The 19742-nt window shown below is 37.4% G+C and overlaps 2 protein-coding genes across 8 annotated transcripts; both read left to right on the top strand.

Moving 5' to 3' along the window:
- The first annotated feature begins 7246 nt into the window (after positions 1–7246).
- LOC122063536 (probable galacturonosyltransferase 12) lies at positions 7247–11104 on the top strand. Of its 2 annotated transcripts, none has more exons than XM_042627233.1 (6): positions 7247–7716; positions 7846–7889; positions 7984–8139; positions 9489–10079; positions 10171–10473; positions 10576–11104. In XM_042627233.1, exons 1-6 carry the CDS (start codon positions 7506–7508, stop codon positions 10858–10860), a joined length of 1590 nt encoding a protein of 529 aa, XP_042483167.1. In that variant the 5' UTR covers positions 7247–7505; the 3' UTR covers positions 10861–11104. The 2 variants fall into 2 exon arrangements, with proteins under 2 accessions (XP_042483167.1, XP_042483166.1); XM_042627232.1 differs by having other exon boundaries at positions 7249–7716; positions 7981–8139.
- Positions 11105–12691: 1587 nt separating this feature from the next.
- LOC122063549 (zinc finger protein CONSTANS-LIKE 12) lies at positions 12692–19370 on the top strand. 6 transcript variants are annotated; one of them, XR_006135382.1, is made up of 5 exons: positions 12692–13651; positions 13734–13958; positions 15468–15793; positions 17010–17186; positions 18881–19370. XR_006135382.1 is itself a non-coding variant. In XM_042627251.1 (5 exons), exons 1-4 carry the CDS (start codon positions 13046–13048, stop codon positions 17134–17136), a joined length of 1305 nt encoding a protein of 434 aa, XP_042483185.1. In that variant the 5' UTR covers positions 12692–13045; the 3' UTR covers positions 17137–17181; positions 18881–19370. The 6 variants fall into 6 exon arrangements, 4 of the variants coding, with proteins under 4 accessions (XP_042483185.1, XP_042483184.1, XP_042483186.1 ...); XR_006135381.1 differs by having other exon boundaries at positions 16989–17186; XM_042627251.1 differs by having other exon boundaries at positions 16989–17181.
- Positions 19371–19742: the final 372 nt, after the last annotated feature.

Raw genomic sequence — 19742 nt, 5'->3', positions numbered from 1 at the left:
AAAATAATTTTTTTATTGGTAATAAAAAAAAAAAGTGTGCAAGGTGTAATCGCAACTATTAAAACCACAACTTTTGCATAAGGAGAAATTGATCCATTTCATGAAATAACCATTTCAAAATTGACCTTATTTTCCTACCCCAAAAAAAAAAAAGTACCTAATTCAATCAAACATGCACGCACAACTAAATAACAGAATGACATGAAGGTATTGTAATATGTAAACAAAAGGATCCATGGCAACAATTGTTATTTTTGAAGATCATCTGAGCTCGAGCTCAAGTTTGAGAAGGAACATAACTTTGTTGGATATGTATATTCATCAAATTCGAAATTAATTTTTGTACAATAATTTCAAATGCAAGAGACCTAGTCCGACCCTTTTCATTGTATGATTGAGTTCCTGCCAACAAACTTTATATTCACAGAGAAAATTCATCGTTCTCAAAACACAAAACACAAAACCCAAAAACTACAATAATTTAAGCAAATTATGATAATGAAATAAGAAATGTTCCAAAATCTCTAGACTGTATTCAAGAGAAACATTAATTTTAAATGATCAAAGTGGAGTTTTTAAGGACATCTTCCCTCTTTTTTCTTCCTTCATCAACCATTCTAGGATTTTGGCTTCAGGGCCAACCCTGCCCAGCCAAGCTCGTTCAGGGAAAATCAGAGTTAGACTAGGCTTCGCTAAAGTAAGAGGATTCAATGTTGGATTGAGATTTCAAAAATTCTGTTCCATCCCGTTCTTGTTTCACCCCTATGTCCTATGATATGAGCCCACTTAAAATATCTTAGGTTAGCGATTTTCTGGATATTTTGTATTTTTTTTTTTTTTTTTTGAAAAAGAATGATACTTAGTGGCATGGCCCTTGTGCCAATATGGGGTCCAATAGGAACGTGGTTTAAGGAATACAATAAGCGGGTAGGGTGATCACTTCATTAGCTATGTATCCATGCACAGAAGTACGCAATACTTATATCATTTGCTACGAAAGGTGGTAGCACCACAACAACTGTGCCGGGCTAATTAAGCGCAATAGGTAGTTTATGATTTAGACTTGGCACTTTGTTGGGCAACTCAATTTTGGTGACTCGCCATATATATAATGTTTATCACATGACAAAATGTCAAACAATAGTTAAAAAGTCTAAAAATATGCAAGACAGTTTAACAACTGAAAATATAAGGGGGGAAGATGGGGAGAGGGGCTTGCAACACAATGATCGGCTGCCATCCATTGGGTTTGGTGTAAGCATAGGGAGGTCTGAGTGATCGATTCCTACCCCCATTGATGGCAGCTTGCAACTGTCTCCTCTCCATAGCCCCCCCCAACCCTACGGGTCCTATGGCAGTGGGCACCAAATCCCATTCTGGACTATCACTATGATTGAGCCATTATGATTGTTTTACTATTTTCGGTGAAAAGAGGATCGGGGTCCATTGTATCGTGTTACATCGTGTAGCACAGATTCAAAGATTAAGAACCCTAAGACATGCGATACAAAGTCTATCCATCAGTCGAGAGTCTTCAACCAACCACATTAATCCACCAAACAGCTCAAATCCAAGGGTAGGTTGGGTTCTCTTAGTCCTATAGCACTAAGGGCCCGTTTGATTTTGTTTCTTCAAATGTGTTTTTTTGTTTTTTTATGTTCAGAAACAAGAAAATACCCCCGAAACCGTTTGATTTTTTTGTTTCATTTCACTTGTTTTTGGAAACAGAAATAAAAATTTATACCTATTTCTGTGTCTAGAAACAGGAATAGAGAAACAAGTCAAACTTGTTTTTCTATTTCTAGAAACTAGTAGGGACAAAAATTGTGAAAAATCTGATACTTTATTCGACCTATCCCAACCCATTGTCTAAACTTCTCGCCATCCAGATGTGGCAATTCCAACTTGGTTGTATGGAGCTCACAGTTTTGAATTGCCTTCATCCTTTTGAAGCTCATCCCCACGAAGCATACCTGCAACTCCAACCCCATGCCTTTACTTGTGAGTTATATACCTACAACGTCGTGCTTTCACTTGTGTCTTGGACCTGACTATACTGATGAGAACGTTTCGAGAAACATAAAAATCAAACACCTTTTTCCAATTTCAAAAATCATTTCTTAGCACAGAAACGAAAAAAACCATTTCTATTGTTGTAGACGCAGAAACAGAAGAAACAAAATCAAACGACCCTAAGGTGCTGTTTGATAATACTCTAAGGTGCCGTTTGATAACACTCTGGGAGAATGTTTCTGGTGTTCTTCTATTCTGCGGGAATGCAAATAGAACAGAAATATGTTTGGCACGTCCGGTTCATTTTTGTATTCCCCCGGAATGAACCAATAAAAAAGAATGAGTAAAGAATACATTGCAAGAGTACCAAAAAGTTGCTTTTCTATTCTTTTAGAAACTTAAAAGAACACAATTATTCAAAACCCCCAATCCCTTTTCTCCATCTCACGATTAAAAACCCCCAATCCCTTTTCTAATGTCCTAAGGAAAACCTATTGCAGGTTTTCACTCTCTCGATCGCCGCTGCCCTCTCTCTCCTTCGCCGCTGCCCTCTCTCTCGGTCGCCGCTGCCCTCTCTCTCGGTCGCCGCTGCCCTCTCTCTCGGTCACCGCTGCCCTCTCTCTCCTTCGCCGCTGCCCTCTCTCTCGGTCGCCGCTGCCCTCTCTCTCCTTCGCCGCTTCCCTCTCTCTCTCTCTCTCTCGGTCGCAGGTAAGTCGCCGATGCCCTCTCTCTCCTTCGCCGCTTCCCTGCAAATGAAATCTTTGAGCATAAGTGATTTTATTGTGTTAGCTACTTTCAGCAAATAAAATCTTTGAGCATAAGTGATTTTATTGTGTTAGCTTTGAGCATAAGTGATTTTGGAGGGTTAGAGCAGAGATTCGATAGAAATTTACTACTGTTCTGATTACCTAAAAAAAAAAAAGAAGAAAGAAGAAGAAGAAGAAAAAAGAAAATAGAGGAATGTGAACCTAATGCCCTTGCTGTGGTTGCTTTAAATTTTAACAGAAAAAGTCGGAATCGCCATTATCGAAGTTGATTGCGTCGCTGAAAGGGTCCTAGTGGAAGCTAAGCCTCTCCTTCGATCTTCCCTTCACTTGCCTTCGAATCTCTGCTCTAACCCTCCAAAATAAACTCCTGAACATTCTCTTCCCGGAATCAAGCACAAACATTAGATCACAATAACCCCCATACCAATCGCCATTTTCCTAAACCAAACCAAACCAAACACACAGAAACAAAAGAAGAAATAGGGAGATAGATAGAGAAAGAGAAACCTCAGAAAGCAGAAGCAAAGCGAGAAGGTTCGTAAGAAAGAAGGATTGGATGGGTAAAGAGAAGCATCGGGTATGGGTTAGCAGCGAAGATGGGTGATTTTTTCCGAGAAAAGGATGACAGCCGTTGGATGATTTATGTACATGTGTTAAACGCTCAGGTAGACCTGCCAAGACATAGGGCGATTGAATAAAAGGAGAGGAGCCGGATTGGAAAAAGAACCAGATGCTCTCCCCTACAAGGAAGAGCCCTAATGGTTGGCAGCCAATAATTTTGAGCTCAAACACATGGGAAACGAAATGATCAGTTCATCCCATGGTTTCAAGAATCAGTCTGGGATCGGTGGTATCGATTGAGATCGATCCCTGATCCCTGATCGATCTGAATAATTTTATTTTATGGGTAAAATAATTAAAAATTAGTACTTTTTATAAAAAGTAGGGGCAAAATAGACCGATACTTACCGATTCAATCTATTCCGAATTGATATATGCAAAGACCGATAATGATATCAATACCGTCCCCTAAATCCTTGGTCCACCCCTATTGAAATAAAAAATGATTATTTTTTCTTTTTTCGTAAGAACAGAGAAATGACTCTTATGTAGATGTTTACTCAACACAACCCTAAAACGATGTTCAAAATAATAAGAAAATAAGAGCAATTAATCACATAATACACACAAATTAATCACCTCTTGTTCGTTACTGCAAATGAAGTTCTTGAGCATGATGTAAACAAATACCTTGCCAAAAGACATGTATTTCTTTTTTAAGGCTATAATGAGATGTGTTTCTAATTTTAGAGTAATGGCATCCATTTCGAGAGCTAATAACGAGGCAGCAAAATGGACTCAAAGCGAACAAGATTATCTCTTGAAATTAATGGTTGAACAAGTGAAAGTTGGTCATAAGAGTTCTAGCACTTTCAATAAAGGTGGGTGGAACAATATCAAGAAGGGGCTTGAGGAAAAATTTAATCGGTCATTTACGATGGTTCAATTAAGGAATAAGATGAATAAAATGCGATCCGATTACAGCGCTTTCAAGAGACTACTGGATACTACAGGTTTTGGTTGGAATTCCGTGACGAGGACCTGTACAGTTGAAGATGACAGTGTTTGGGATGTACACATCAAGGTATACTGTTTATGTAATAAGGGTTACCCCCTGATTTGATTGTTTATGTAATAAAATTTCAAGACACCTATTTGCAGCTATGATTTTTATTTTGTAATTCCTAGAAACTTGAATAGTAGACTTTTGTTTTCTTATTAAGATAAATGTGGAAACTCTTTATGTTTATATTTTATTATTTCCTTTAAGTAATAGTATTTTAAAAGATAATTTCATAAACAAATTATTTCCTTATTTAAGTTAAATTTGACCACAATAGCATGTTTGTAATTATTGATTTCATTGTTCAAAAGTGAATTTTCATTATTGTACTCTCCAGGAATAGAAGTGTTTGTCAAACGCTGTTTCTGTTCTTTTCCTGTTCTAAAGCCATTTCTGAAATAGTTTTACCAAACCCTGTTTCTATTCCCCCAGAGTGTCTTCACAGCATGGAATCGAAAAAGAACACTTCTGTAAAAGAACACTCTCCAGGAATAGGAAGTGTTATCAAACGGCACCTAAGAGAATGTTTATGATGTTCTTCTATTCTGCGGGAATGCAAATAGAACAAAAATGTGTTTGGCACGTTCGGTTCATTTTTGTATTCCCACGGAATGAACCAATGAAAAAGAGTAAGTTTGAAATAGAATGCAAGAACACCAAAAAGGTGTTTTGTTTGTTTTTTTTTTTCAACTTGAAGGCACAAGGAGCATGTTATTCTTTTTGTATTCCCGATCAAAACGCCCAACGCCCTCACCCTCAAAACACAAGTGACTTCCTCCCTCTCAAGAATCCGTACCCTGTCAGCTTCGTCCCCATCGCACAAATAAGATCCCGGTGAGTTTCTTCCTCCCTAGCTGTCTCTCTATTTCTTCTCCCGCTGCTCCCTTTTCCTATCAATTTTTTCTACAAATCTTCTCCTCTCATGCTCAACCCTTCCTTGCTGAAACTTAGGTCTTCCACGGTCGTCTTTTTCACTGCAAGCAATGCATAGCAAGTACGAACTCCTTCCCTTGTGCATTCTCTCTCTCTCTCTCTCTCTCTCTGGGAACTGAAACCCTTGGTGCCAGAAATGCCCCATTTTTTCAACTTGTTCCCCCTCCCAGCGGCCTCTCGCTCACCCTCTTCCTCTCCCTCCCTCAAATCTAATGTCATCCATAGCAAACCTAGAGTGTGGCTTGCTGAGCAATTTGGTTCAGTTGGGTCTTTGCATAAATCTGTACTTCACCTTCAGTCTGCCAAAGTGAACCAATTAGGGACATGGCATCCAAAACCATTCCTTCGTTACCCCTTTGGTCCTTGAATACCATCCGGTGGAACAGAGCCAGCAACACAAATGAGAGGAAATTTGGTAAATTAGGAATAGAGAGAGCAACCAAGCTCACAAGAAGCACCACCACCCATCTCTGCCACACTAGGGCGTTGATACCTATCCTTAGGGTGACCTAACCTGTGAAGTTTGGGGCAAAACCTTATGTGCCCTGTGAGAACCTACTTGAGTTGCAAAACTGGTTCCCTTCTATCACTAGATGCAATTTCAGAAATTAAATTTGATTTGTTTACCCGTTAATATGAGAGTTGTTGATCGGACTCACCGACCCTCTGATATAGTGTTCCCCTAAAATTTTCAGATTGACTGAACTTGTTTGGAAGAGTTTTATTCAGTCATTTGTACATGCATAATAGTTATTTCAAGATTTAAATTTCATCCATGTATTCAGTCATTTGTACATCCGTAAGTGTTTCTAGATTTAAATTTCATCCTGAGTTTCATGGTCTCTTTATTGAATGTTGGAGGAATGATATCTATCGGCAAGACACCAATCCTATCCAACTTTTTTTGCCACCATGACCATTTTTTCCATGATTCACTTAATTTTAAAAACACTTAGTTGTTTGCCAAACGTTGCTTCTGTTCTTTTCCTGCTCTAATTACATTTATGGAATAGTTTTATCAAACATTGTTTCTATTCCACTAGTACATGGAATCGAAAATGAACACTTCTGTAAGAGAATACTCTCCGGAATAGAAGTGTTTTTCTTTTCCTTCTTTTTCTCTTGGCACTATACAATGGATTGAGTTTCTTGCAACCATATTGAAGAGAGAGCCTCTTAATCCACAAAAACCTATACTCAATGATTCAAAAATCAGGATTGGATCGTCAAAATACCGAGTTATCAAAGGCAGATCTTAATTTGGTGGATTTGAATCGACTGATCCATATCCAATATATCTCGGGTTAAGGCAGATTATGGTTGATACCGGCCCATTCTTATCGGTTTGCAATTGAGCTACTATTGAGTTCGGTCCGGTCGGACTCCACTTTTACATGTATGCATAAAGAAATCAATTCGAGTTGAATTTATTGATTTAAATCGATCCAACCGGTTCGGACTGAACATTGACACCCTACCTGCCTTCATTGACCGTCCAATTGAACGAATTTGGTTTGGTCTTCGTCGATTCGTTAAAGAGCTTCCTGCAATTTCACTCCTTTGTACACTTCTCTGGATGCTCTCTACGGTCCATACCAACCCCCTCCTGCATCGGCCATCGTTATTTTGTAGCGGAAGCTCTCGTTGTTAAGAGCTGAGACCTCAGAGACGTCGTTTTCCGACGCTGTTCCGTCAAACTCAGAAACAAAATTTTCAAACCTCCGCTCTCTTCTCTAAACTTCATTTGGAGGCAAAGCGAAGCAATACCAAACAATATACCTTCTCAAATCCTTAAACAAATAATATAAACTCAGGATATCTACTTCAAAACTAAGCCAAAACTATATAAGCTGTCACCCTCTTAAGTCCCAAGTCCTTTTCTCTTGAACAACCCTTCTTCCTCTGAAAACAAATTGAGCCCAGCTAGCGAAGTTTGAAAATTTTTTAGCCTAAATGTTAAGCAAGGTTAGGTGAAGGATTGCTACATTCTTCCTTTTACGGTATCTTTCTGTGATTCAGTTTCTGCAATTCAATTGAGTTCTTTACTGAACATCTTCATATGAGACAATCAGAAACAGAGAGACAGGAAGAACAAACCTTTCAGTACTGGGTTTAGTTACGTTTCCCAGGTTTTGTTTCTTCTCCTTCTTCCATTCTGTTTCTCAAAAATGCAGCTTCATATATCGCCCAGCTTGCGCCATGTAACTGTCTTTCCCGGAAAAGGGGTGAGAGATTTTATCAAAGTGAAGGTCGGATCTAGAAGGGTTTCGTATCGAATGATCTTCTATTCGCTTTTGTTCTTGACTTTCTTACTTCGATTTGTGTTCGTTTCGACGGCAGTGGATACTATCGACGGCGAAAACAAATGCTCCACCATAGGTATTATTTAATCCTCCTTTACTCTGTTTTCAGAGTCGCCAAACCCATTTGAAAAAGAAAAAAAAAAAAAAAATCTAATCTTGCTGTTCTTCTTCTGGGGTTTCAATAACATATCTGGCAATGATGTAGGGTGCGTGGGGAAGAGGATTTGGAGAAGGAGACCTGAGTCAATGGTAAAATCTCTAAGAAGAAAAATTTTGAAATTAAATATTATTGGATCTTAATTTGTTCGATTTTATCGATCAAGAATCATGTTTGTTACAGAAGGTACCGGAAGAGATGTATCGAATCTTAGAAGAGAGGGGCGAGGAAGAGGATATACAAGGAAGATCAGATGTTCCGCAGTCATTAGAGGAGTTCGTAGCAGAGATGAAGAGCAATCAATCTGATGTGAAGACGTTCGCGGTGAAGCTGAAGGCTATGGTGAGTAACATCTTGCAATTTAAATTCCTTTTTCAGGTAGTTTAATTACTTGTCTCCAGGCCATGCGGCCCATGCTCACGACAAAGTAGCGGCTGGGAAGTGTAATCCTTAGTCGGTTAAGACTTGACAACGACTCCAAATTGAGATATGATCCGTTGCATGTGCGATCACTTAGTGTCTTAGCTCTAGGAGTCAGTATCGAACACTTGTCCTTATTTTTATTATTATAAAAATAAGAAAAAGATATATTTGAAAACAAAAAAGGCATATATTAGATGCTGACTTGTGATCGTACAAGCAGGTGATCCATTTTCCTCTAAATTCACCCCTCCCAAGATATTGTGCAAAGGAAACAACAACAACAACAATAACATTTGAAACTTTATTCCAATTTAGTGGGAGTGATTACATAGATATTCTAAGCAAGGACATGTGAAGAATCCATGAAAAAAAATTAATTCGATTTGATTTCGATTCAGTTTAGGTTATGACAAGTATAAATCAAAATTAAACCCACTTCTAAATGGTATTAATAATTCAGTTTAAATAAAAATAATCTACTAAAACATATACAACTAGGAAGGAATTTACAGCCTTGCGACAATCCCATAATAATGTCAAATCTGGTATCTTTTTACTCCTCTTTTTTTTTACATAACTCAACCAAGACCAATGATTTTAGGGTTTAGAATGATTTTAAGTTGTATTTGTTTTATACAATTTATTTATTTAATTTTTTGGTGGAAGTTTTATACAATTTACTTCGATTCAAATAGATGATTTTTGGTCTAAAATCAATATCAAATTAAATATATTTTAATTCACTTTTCTAATTTTAAATCATATTCAATTTTCGATTTTGATTCAAAACTAACACCCTTAATCATATGTTTACATCTCAAGTGGCCAAAGAGTTTTTCATTCTCGTAAGTGAATGGAAAACTTAATCATTTACTTCTTCATAATTTTTTCATCGTTGGAAGAATGAATGTCATCATTAACAACAATTACACTAGGTAATTGATAAATTGTGGTAGATAAAAACCCACGTTCATTTTCATCAGGAGATTTCGAGTTCAAGTCTCTCGACTTTTATCATTTCCCCCCCTTAAAAAAAAAAAAAAAAAAAAAAAAAAAAAAAAGAAAAAGAAAAAAGAATACCATCATTAACTTAATTACACCCCTATCCAAAATACTCTTTCCTCTCAGATGGTTAGATCATGTGTAATTAAGTGAAGAGGGTTGGATCCGGATCAGATAATTAGAATGATATGGTATCAACTATCAAGGGAGTTTAGGTGGGTAAGATCGAGTAATTCTGAACCCTCAGATCTGTTTCTACCATGCAGGTGTCTCTACTGGAACAAAAGACTCGAACAGCCAAGATCCAAGAATACTTATACCGACACGTGGCATCGAGTAGCATACCAAAGCAGCTTCACTGCCTGTCCCTGAGGCTAGCTAACGAGCACTCGACCAACGCCGGCGCACGGCTACAACTACCGGCCCCAGAATCCGTACCTTACCTTGTAGACAACTCATTCTTCCACTTCGTCTTCGCCTCCGACAATGTCTTGGCATCGTCTGTCGTCGCAGCCTCTCTGGTTCGCAACTCACTACGCCCCGAGAAGGTTGTGCTTCACATCATTACCGACCGTAAGACCTACAACTCCATGCACGCATGGTTCTCCCTCCACCCATTGACACCTGCCATTATTGAGGTTAAGGGTCTACACCATTTCGATTGGTTCACAAAGGGCAAGGTTCCAGTTCTGGAGGCGATGGAGAAGGATCAGAAAGCCCGGTCACAGTTCAGAGGAGGATCCTCTGCAATTGTCGCAAATAACACAGAGAAGCCTTATATCATTGCGTCGAAGCTGCAAGCTCTTAGTCCCAAGTATACTTCGCTCATGAATCACATACGTATACATTTGCCTGAGGTTGATATCTGTGTTTTTGAACTTTTTGTTAGTGCTCGTTATGTGTTTGTATAAATGTCTCTGTTAAAATGTGTTGGCATTAATTTTGCAGCTATTTCCGAGTCTTAATAAGGTGGTCTTCCTTGACGATGATATTGTGATTCAAACTGATCTATCGCCTCTATGGGACATTGATATGAGAGGCAAAGTGAATGGAGCAGTGCAAACATGCCGTGGTGATGACAAGTTCGTCATGACTAAGAGATTGAAGAGCTACTTGAACTTCTCCCAACCTTTAATAGCAGAGAATTTCGATCCAAATGAATGTGCATGGGCATATGGCATGAACATCTTTGATCTAGAAGCTTGGAGGAAGACAAATATCAGTCACAACTACCATTACTGGCTTCAAAAGGTATAATTCTATAACTGTCATTAGTGTTATTGATTCCGTTTAAGATATAAGACCCAATTGGTGAGTGTTTCTTACTTGGTTGTGTTCAATTTTCTCTTGCAGAACTTGAAATCAGACTTGAGTCTTTGGCAACTGGGAACTTTACCCCCTGGGTTAATAGCCTTTCATGATCATGTTCATATTATAGATCCATTTTGGCACATGTTGGGACTTGGGTACCAAGAGAACACAAGCATTGCTGATGCTGAGAGCGCTGGTGTCATCCACTTTAATGGCCGAGCAAAGCCTTGGCTTGAGATAGCCTTTCCACAGCTCCGACATCTTTGGTCCAAGTATGTTGACTTCACTGATAAATTCATCAAGAAATGTCATATCAGAGCTTCCTAACTTGAAAATAGAGAAGAAAGTACCAATGACGAGGATGATGATAAATGGGAAAAAAGAGTTGTCGAGAGTTCATGGAGCTTTGACAAGTGAAAGAAAGAGGGGAAGGAAGCTTGAACAGCATCTGTTGTAGTCTTTCATATTCTTGGGTTTCTCTCTGTATAACTCACTAGGCTATGTTTGGTTGTGAAGAAATGAATAGAAAAGAAAAAAAAAAAAAATGATTTTGAGGAGAACGATAAAGATACATAAACAATTATGGCAATTGAAATTTTCCTATTGGATTAAAACCTTACGGGACCTTGAGGTTTAGTTGTCTATAAAATTTAGGCTTTATCTAACTGCCATATACAAATCGATATAAGAGCCATTTCCAAGCTATGTGCTTAGAGAACTCTCTCCCTTAAAATACAAGGGTGAGAATGAGAGGCAATAGGCATTGGTGGGCCATTGACATTGTGATGTGGGCTCAATAGTGAGGCATCATCATATGAGCCATTTTGTTGGTGTACGATGTTTTATATTCCGCCATAGTTTAACCCAGGGAGTACTGGTGTAGGCCCCTTTGACAGAACGACATAGTGAGAGTTACTTTCTCTATAAGCAATTCTGAGAGGTGTGAGGACGAACGCTGTAACCTTATTCTCCGTTGATAGTGAAGCAAAATCTCATTTCATCAATGACGTAGGCAATCTTGTCGAATCTCGTGAACCTGCGTGCAATGTTTGTTCTTATTTTTCCATTATCTTCTGCATCGTTTTTAGGATTGTATTTTTACACCATTCATCATTTTAAATATTGGTATCAATATCTATATTGGCCTCCAATTTCAGATACCCAAACGTGTCAGCCATATTGTGTCTTGTCGATGGTTTTACCCTTATTTTAAATAAAAATTTATTCAATTGTTGGTAGGATTTTTGTTTATGGAATCAACTAGTTCTAGAACCTATACGATATCAATATATATCGAACGATATTGGTTTAGTGATAAAATGTGCTAAAAATTCAACATCGAGCACCTGTTTATCAGTACCAATGATATGTATTGGTAGGGGTGTCAATTTCAGGTCCACATCGGTAAGCCTAACCGAGGCTGACCAATTAAAATCTAAACCCAGCTTGACACGTTTAATAAATGCATCATTCCTGATGCATGAGTTTAGCCCAATGATCGCTTGACCGTCCTCATCATTCACAAGCCCAACTAAGCTTGACCTACAAGAAAATGTGTCAATCAGGATGGTTTTTGGTATCCAAGACAAGTTTGATCTTAGTACTGTACCTTCAGTAATAGGACCACACCAAGATCCCAATATTGATATTTTTATCACTCATTGTAATGTAGATTCTTTCTGAAGAACCATTCCAGCGATACCGGAGTCAATACCGTACCAATATTTGAAACCAGACCGTTAACGCTTCAATTAAGAAACCTTATCAACTTTGATATCGATACTGATATTTTTGACTTTCGGTAAATTCCAGCACGTGGTAAATTCAAGAAGCCGAAGACCCGTTCCAGTCTCTCCCAATGTAGATAAAAGTCCGAAAGTGTCTTATACCGGTAAATTCAAGAATCAAGCACGTGCTATTTAGACACGTGCATTTATTCTTTATTTTGGTAAAACACGTGCATCTATTCTAAACCAGAGAAATTATCCGGCATCTCTTTTGAGGGAGCGAGTAAAACGCCGGAACCGTGACGTTACGAGATCGATTTTCTGATCTACGTGGCTTTTTCCAAAGCCATCATTTTTCCACGTAAGCAGTTATTTTCTATTTTTTTTTACTGAAACTAATTAAAAATCGAGTCTCCAGTGTAGCACCATTACATAGCAGAGCTCGTAGGAATTGATTTTTTCTTTTCTTTCATGAAATTTTCAAATCTGAACTCTTTTTGAAACTGATCGAAGATGTGTATTATCGTTTCTTTCACTGTTTTCGATCCAGTATGATAGCTAGGGTTTCGATTTTTTCGAGTTCATTGAGATTATTATAGATGTTAAGGATTTCGCTGTGTTTAGATTTGAGAAAATTGGTTTGGACGTTCATGGTTGATTAATAATGGAAAATAATGATTACTGTTTGTGGTTCGGGAGTGGTTTTCAGTTCAATATCATCTGCAAATTTTGATTTTAGTAAGTTAAATTTTTGCGAAGTTAGATTAGTTTCAGTGAATAAATAAATGAAACCTTTATGTGATTTCTGTGGAGCTGCGAGGGCTATCGTTTACTGTAAATCAGATTCTGCTAAGCTTTGTTTGAGTTGTGATGGGTTTGTGCATTCAGCTAATGCACTTTCACAGAGGCATCTTCGTTCACTCATTTGCGATAATTGCCATTCAGAGCCTGCGGTTGTTCGTTGCATTGAAGATAAATTGTCTCTGTGTGAGAATTGCAGCGCTAGTGGGAATTGCTGTTTGGATCCTGGACATCGGAGGAAAACCCTAAGTTATTACTCAGGATGTCCTGCTATTACAGAGCCATCCAAGGAATTAAATGCCAGGTGGGCACATCAAGGAATGATGGCTATGAATGGTTGGGAATCTGGACAACAAGAACAACATGATTTGATGGTAACAACCAAGTTGAATGAGTTGGAGCCTTGTGTTTCTTCTGAAACTTGGACGGGTCCATCTTCAGTGGTTACAACTAAGCTGAATGGGTTGGAGACTTGTGTTTCTTCTGAAACTTGGACGGGTACATCTTCAGTGGTTCCTCCTGATGTGAATTCAGTGCATTGCAGTGGAGATAAACCACTATCATATCCTGAGAATCCAAACCTTTCAAAGGTGATTTCTTCTATTTGCCCCTTATCTTTGTTCTCAAATTGTGTGATTCTATTTATTCTATTTATTATTCCATGTGTACCAGGGTTGTTCTCCATTGAAGGACGTTGGAGTTTCTGATGGTGGCGATCTCTGTGATGGTTTCAACATGGATGATATTGGGTTAAATTTTGAGAACAGCGATGAGATTTTTGGGTGCTCACAAAGTCATCCCAATATTGTTCTCGATGATGTGCCTATTGATTCCTTATTTATGGACAAGAACTTCTCAGTTGCTGATTCTAATGGTCCCAATGAGAATACTATAGAGGTTCCTTTCTGAATTTCAATGCATTTATGGCTTATTATTTTTGTTTGTCCACTTTAAATGATTTCAGTCATTTTTTTCCCTTCAATTGCACCTTCAACGATTTTCCCTCTCTGATCTTGAATTTTGTTGCTGACCTTTTTCTTTAAACCTTGGAATTATGTGCCTTGAACAATTTTAACAATTTTATTAAATGAGAAAGTAATAAACAAAAGGGGGGAGGGGGTGTATACCTTCTCACCTAAACCATAACAAAATAGATCAATCAAACCCATAAAAAGTCTCTACCAAAAAAAACCATAGGAAGTCATATACCATGCATGGCTCCTCAGCCAAGCTTATCTTCCAAAACACGTTGCCTAACAGAAGTAGGAAAATCCTGAAAAGAAAAGTTAAAAAAAATACCTCCAAGATGGATCTTCAATTTTCTGGTGCATCTTATTCTGGATATTCGTTAAATTAAATCTTACAAGCACCTTCACACTGCTCTTTTTCACTTGTTTTTTCCGCACCATTGAGGATTTGTGCTCTTTCATTAATCATATCATTGAAAGTGCACTTAACCTCCGGTGTAGTTACTTTTATGGATTTTACAACATCCGCTTCACTTGTCATCTAATACCTTTCTGGTGAATTGGCACTTGTCTTGTGAATGGCATATTGTGACAATTGTATTAAAATTATATTTTTACTTCTTAAATATTTTATGGGTTTGTAGAAAACAGTCTACGTCCATATCAAAGCTCTTATAGTCTGTGGGGTGGAACTTGACCTTAACATATTAGGATTTTAATTCAAGTACTCTACTGATTGAATTTTATTTTCATGTACTCTGATTTGAGATGAATTGGATTTACAAAAGCTTCCGTTGGATTAGGCTTATGCTGACTGCCTCCATGACTTTATGTAGTCACTGTAATTAAACACATAATTTATGCACACTGCCCAGGTCAGATAGTCTAGAGTATCTTCATTATCATCACACTGTCTACTACAATGATTTCCAAGTTTCCCCTGAATATGAGATTGAGTGTAAAATTGTGTAGAGACCTAATTATTCGACTTGGTGGTACATATACACTGGGTACAGAATGCAACAGACTACATCATTTGTTCCAGGTTGCTTGCAGTGTTAAGTTTCCATAAGGTGCTCCCTAATCTTTCCTAATCTATAAGTCTTACTAAATGATAAAAAAAAATTATTTACGAGCATGATCCTTGAGTGAACAACCTTAATCATGATTTCAGTAGTCTCAAACACTCATCCAAGTAGATGCAACTTCATTTTTGGTGAAAGTACTTACTCAATTCAATTCAGGCGCATCCATTTGAATCATGCTTTCTCTGCTTTAATTGTTGTGTGTATATGTACTAGTTTACTCTCTGTGTTATCTCTTTATTCATTGCTTCCTATGATTCACAATTTTTATAGTTGAAAATCCCCTATGTTTATATAGGACTGGATTTTGTACATATTATACAGCTGACATTCCTTTCCCTGCCGTTCCTCAGGCATCATCATCAGGGCAACAGGACTGCATGTCTCTTCAATCTTCTTGTGCTGCTGGGTCTGCCTCTGGAGCAGATCAGGTACTTCTAAATCCTGGTTGCTACAGAAACATCAGGCTAAATTTTCCTACTGGACAAGTCCATTCAGGCATGCCACTTCCATTCTCCAACCTCATTGGAGAAAGTAGTATCGCTGATTATCAAGACTGTGGAGTATCACCAGTTTTTCTATCAAGTGAATCACCTTGGGATTCAAATTTGGAAACTAGTTGCCCCCAGGCAAGGGACAAAGCAAAGCTCAGATACAATGAAAAGAAGAAAACACGAATGTATGTAGTTTGCTTCTTTAATATTATTCAAATACATTTTATATTTATTGACATACTAGTGAGCTTCATGCTTTCTGTTGTATAGCACCATGGATCACTAAAAAAAAAAAAAATGCCTTTTTAACTAAATCATGATCAAACAACTGTGGTTTCTGAAAGAGTTGAGTTTGAATCTTGCAGATCAGAATTCAGAGAGAAGCGAATATTTATGACTACAATGTTTGAATGTCTCTTGTCTATCACTCCCACTACTTCCCCCTTCAATTTCCTTTAAACTAGTAATAATAAAGAAGAAAAAGAAAAGTTTCAGTTTCTTATTTGTTAATTAGTGAAAAATTTTCCCATCTGTTATGAAAGAAGCAATAGGTGATAAAAAAAAAGTGGTTAGGATTTTCCTGAAAGTGGTGTTTTTGTAAAAAAAATGCTTATTTCTAACATACTTAAAGATGTTGTTTCCATGTAATAGTCGAGGTTTTTTAGGGGGGCCTAATCTGGGTTATAGACTGCAATATGAACTCTTCATGCAATATACCGGCACTGTTATTTTTACTTTGAAACCTGTATTATTTGTATGTGCAAAATTAAAATTTGATTTTGTTCAGAAAACAAAAGACAAAATTTTTTTTTGGATGTATGTGGTAGCATGTTCTCCGTGTTCCTCTTTTCCCCCACGAGAAACATCCAAGTCCTAATCTATGTTTATTACATGCATATTGTTGAGAATTATCTCACATTGGAAAACTCTAGGACATTGGATACCTCCATATAGCAGTTAGGCCTCTCCAGCAAGTAGCTTAAGCTGTGGTCTTAGACACTTCAACATAGTTATCAGAACCATCAAGCCTACTATGCTATTGATACATTTGTGTACGGTCACCCAAAAGAGGGGCAACACATGAGGAAAAGTATTGGCAACTATCACACATTAGAAAACTTTGGGATCTTGGATGCCTTCATATACTGGTCAGGTCTCTCCAGCTATTAGCTTAAGATTTTTGGTTTGACACTTCAACACCTATATTAAGATGTTTCATTTTAAAAGTCTTATGTGGTTTATGGCTTTATTCTCTTAACAGATTTTACATGCTTGATCCATAGGTTTGGGAAACAAATAAGATATGCTTCTTCAACACTTATATTAAGATGTTTCATTTGAAAAGTCTTGTGTGGTTTATGGCTTTATTTCTCTTAACAGATTTTACATGCTTGATCCTAGGTTTGGGAAACAAATAAGATATGCTTCTCGTAAAGCGAGAGCAGATACCAGAAAGCGTGTGAAAGGTAGATTTGTGAAGGCTGGTGAAGATTATGACTATGATCCTCTTGTAGAAAGAAATGACTAAGACAGATCAATGGTTCTCTTCCTTTCTAAGATGCAGAGCTTGTTGGTAAGGTATCAATCATGCCACCTGCAAGAAGCTTGAAACAGTCATTTTTTCTGTATTTGAATAGCTGGCTGGTAAAACCTGTGGAAAAATAAATTCAGAATGATGTGCTCAGAACTTCCTCCTCGCTCATTTAGAAGTATGGCATCAGGAAATATAAAAGAAAGCGAAAATAAAAAAAATAAAGGACAGGAAAACAAAATGGTTTCTCTATATGATTATCTGTATTAGCCGAAGTTTGGTAGAAGGAAGTCAATAAATCCATATTTCGAAATGGATATGATTCTTCCACCAGACTATTTTATTTCCCATTTCTCTCTGGAAGTTGCTCCAGATGTCATCATTTTGGTGGTAATGTTTTTCTTCTTTTTGTTCCCTACCCTGATGCTCCCAATGCCAATGTTTCTCGAAGTTGGTAGTGCCGTATAAATTTTTGGACTCGTTCCTTGTGAAACTTTCAGAACATGCTTACCCTCCTGTAAGCAATAAAATAATGATTCATTCTTTGCAGGGTGGCTAGAGGGTGAAATTTATTTGCTTTCTGTAAAAGAATTTATAGCTTTCTGGATTATCACTAATTTTCTGAATCCACTTGAGCTGCCATTTCAGTCAGTTCTCTATCTTGGAACTCATACTACCAACAAATGGATTAAAGTTCTTTATGTTGCTTTCTTCTATCTGAAGAGTAATTTGCATTACCTTTTATCTATTAAATTCAACCATATATTTCTACATTTCATATGGTCATCCTTTCTTAATGGGAAGGGTTTGAAAGTCCATTTGTAAGTCCTAGCAACCCAGCAGAGATATCTGAAGAGGAGATTCTCTAATTTTTTTTTTTTTTTCAAACAAAATGTGATGCGCTATCCCTATTATCAAAGAATGGTAAAGTGGAAAGTTACAAATTTGCAACAATTGCGGAGTTTAGGAAAATAGGAGTGGATAAGTGCTGATAGTGCCTCCATTCTTAGTCCTTCTCTACTTGTTCCAGAAAGTTTGCCATGGAGGACTTGTCCATAGAGCAAGCTTCAGCCATCATAAGCTTTGTCAGTATATCATCTTAACAACCACACAATATTTTCTAAGATCTTATTCACAAGAATAGTTTTTTTCATTTCAAAATTTTAAATGGGAAGGAAACCCTCCTTTTAACTTTTCTTTTTAAATAAATTCCATTTTTCTACCAATATCAAAAGAACAAAGGAAGGACTTGGTTGGGGCAGGGGTTCACAATATTGGGATCAAGCAATTCATCTTCTAATGAGAATTTTTCACAAAAATAACAATGCAGACCAATAAGTTATAACTAGGGAAGAGGATTTAGTGAAAGATGAACAATTCTCTATGCCCCAGGCAGAGAGACAGAAAACATTATGGGGAATGGCTTTTCTGTACGGCTCTGTCCGGTTGCAAGTAAAGAGAAGTGAAGGAAAATGAATTCAGTTTTGAAAAGAAAACGAAATTTTGTAATTATGATTGTGTAGCCTACCTAAAACTCTTACCATATTTGGTAATCATACTCTTGAGATGTAGTTTTTATTTTACTTTTCAAATAAAAGGGATTTGGTTGCAAAGTAATGTAAATTTAAGAACCAAATTTTGAATTTTTTGAAGTTAGTTATACAATAATGTGATACACAACTTTTCCACTTTAGTATTGATATGATTTCACTTCTCTTCCCTTTATGTGTCTTGCAACCAGGCGGAGCCTACAGGTGTGGGATTTCTGTTGTTGGTTATGGGAGCCTGCTGGGTTCGTCCTAACTGCCTCTTGGCAATGACAGTGGAGTGGGATGGTTGTTGATGAGAGGCAAAGGCTACTGTTGTGTAAAAACTAATTCCACTTTGCAATCTGCTGGAGCATTAGGAAGGAGAGAAATTCGCGCACTTTTGAACCAGAAGAAGAGGGCAGCATGTTTGGTGGCTAATAATTCAATGAGATTGGTGTCTATATGGTGTTCAATAATTTCAGATTTTTGTAGGTCAGTACTTCAGATTTTGGGAAGAGTGGGATAATTATGTAAATTGGTTGGGGTCCTTTTCTGGTTTAGCCTTTGCAGTCTACATGTAAAGGGGTGAGATGTTTTTTGTAGAATGTCCTTTGTGGTCTGATCCTTTTGTACAGCACCCTGTATGCACAGGTTTCTCTTTTTTAAAATATCAATAATACAGACACTGATACTCTTATTTCAGAGAGAGAACACATTGACATTGTCTTGAATAATAATAATTTTCTTCTTCTTCTTCTTCTTGTAGAGAAATTTGCAGATTTGGCAACTGATCTCTGTCAATATTATACTGCCAGAAGGCTGTTACATGCATGGGCATCGGCTTGTGTGGCATGAGGTGTTTGAATATTAAGTGGGAGGAATAGTTACGGAGGTTATGTGGTTAATAAGAAGTGGGTGGAGTTAGAGTAATTTAAGGGAGTAGTTTTGGAGAAGTGTAAATCTTATATATATTAGTATTATTGAATGAGAAGGGATAAGAAAAAAGGCAACAAATGCTCAGTTGTTGAGTAGAGGTGGGCTACCTCCTAATTAGGTCAAGACATCATGGCTTCG

This window comes from Macadamia integrifolia, unplaced genomic scaffold (genome assembly GCF_013358625.1).
Source record: "Macadamia integrifolia cultivar HAES 741 unplaced genomic scaffold, SCU_Mint_v3 scaffold1350, whole genome shotgun sequence".
In the NCBI taxonomy this organism is placed as follows: domain Eukaryota; kingdom Viridiplantae; phylum Streptophyta; class Magnoliopsida; order Proteales; family Proteaceae; genus Macadamia; species Macadamia integrifolia.
This window is presented reverse-complemented; position numbering and strand designations above follow the sequence as displayed.

Excerpts from the sequence above, each read along its gene's own strand:
- LOC122063536 (XM_042627232.1), top strand. The coding sequence starts at position 7,506 with ATGCAGCTTCATATATCGCCCAGCTTGCGCCATGTAACTGTCTTTCCC. Across the intron at positions 7,717-7,845 it reads AAACAAATGCTCCACCATAG|GGTGCGTGGGGAAGAGGATT; the intron begins GTATTATTTAAT and ends GCAATGATGTAG. Across the intron at positions 8,140-9,488 it reads CGGTGAAGCTGAAGGCTATG|GTGTCTCTACTGGAACAAAA; the intron begins GTGAGTAACATC and ends TCTACCATGCAG.
- LOC122063549 (XM_042627251.1), top strand. The coding sequence starts at position 13,046 with ATGAAACCTTTATGTGATTTCTGTGGAGCTGCGAGGGCTATCGTTTAC. Across the intron at positions 13,652-13,733 it reads AGAATCCAAACCTTTCAAAG|GGTTGTTCTCCATTGAAGGA; the intron begins GTGATTTCTTCT and ends CATGTGTACCAG. Across the intron at positions 13,959-15,467 it reads CCAATGAGAATACTATAGAG|GCATCATCATCAGGGCAACA; the intron begins GTTCCTTTCTGA and ends GCCGTTCCTCAG.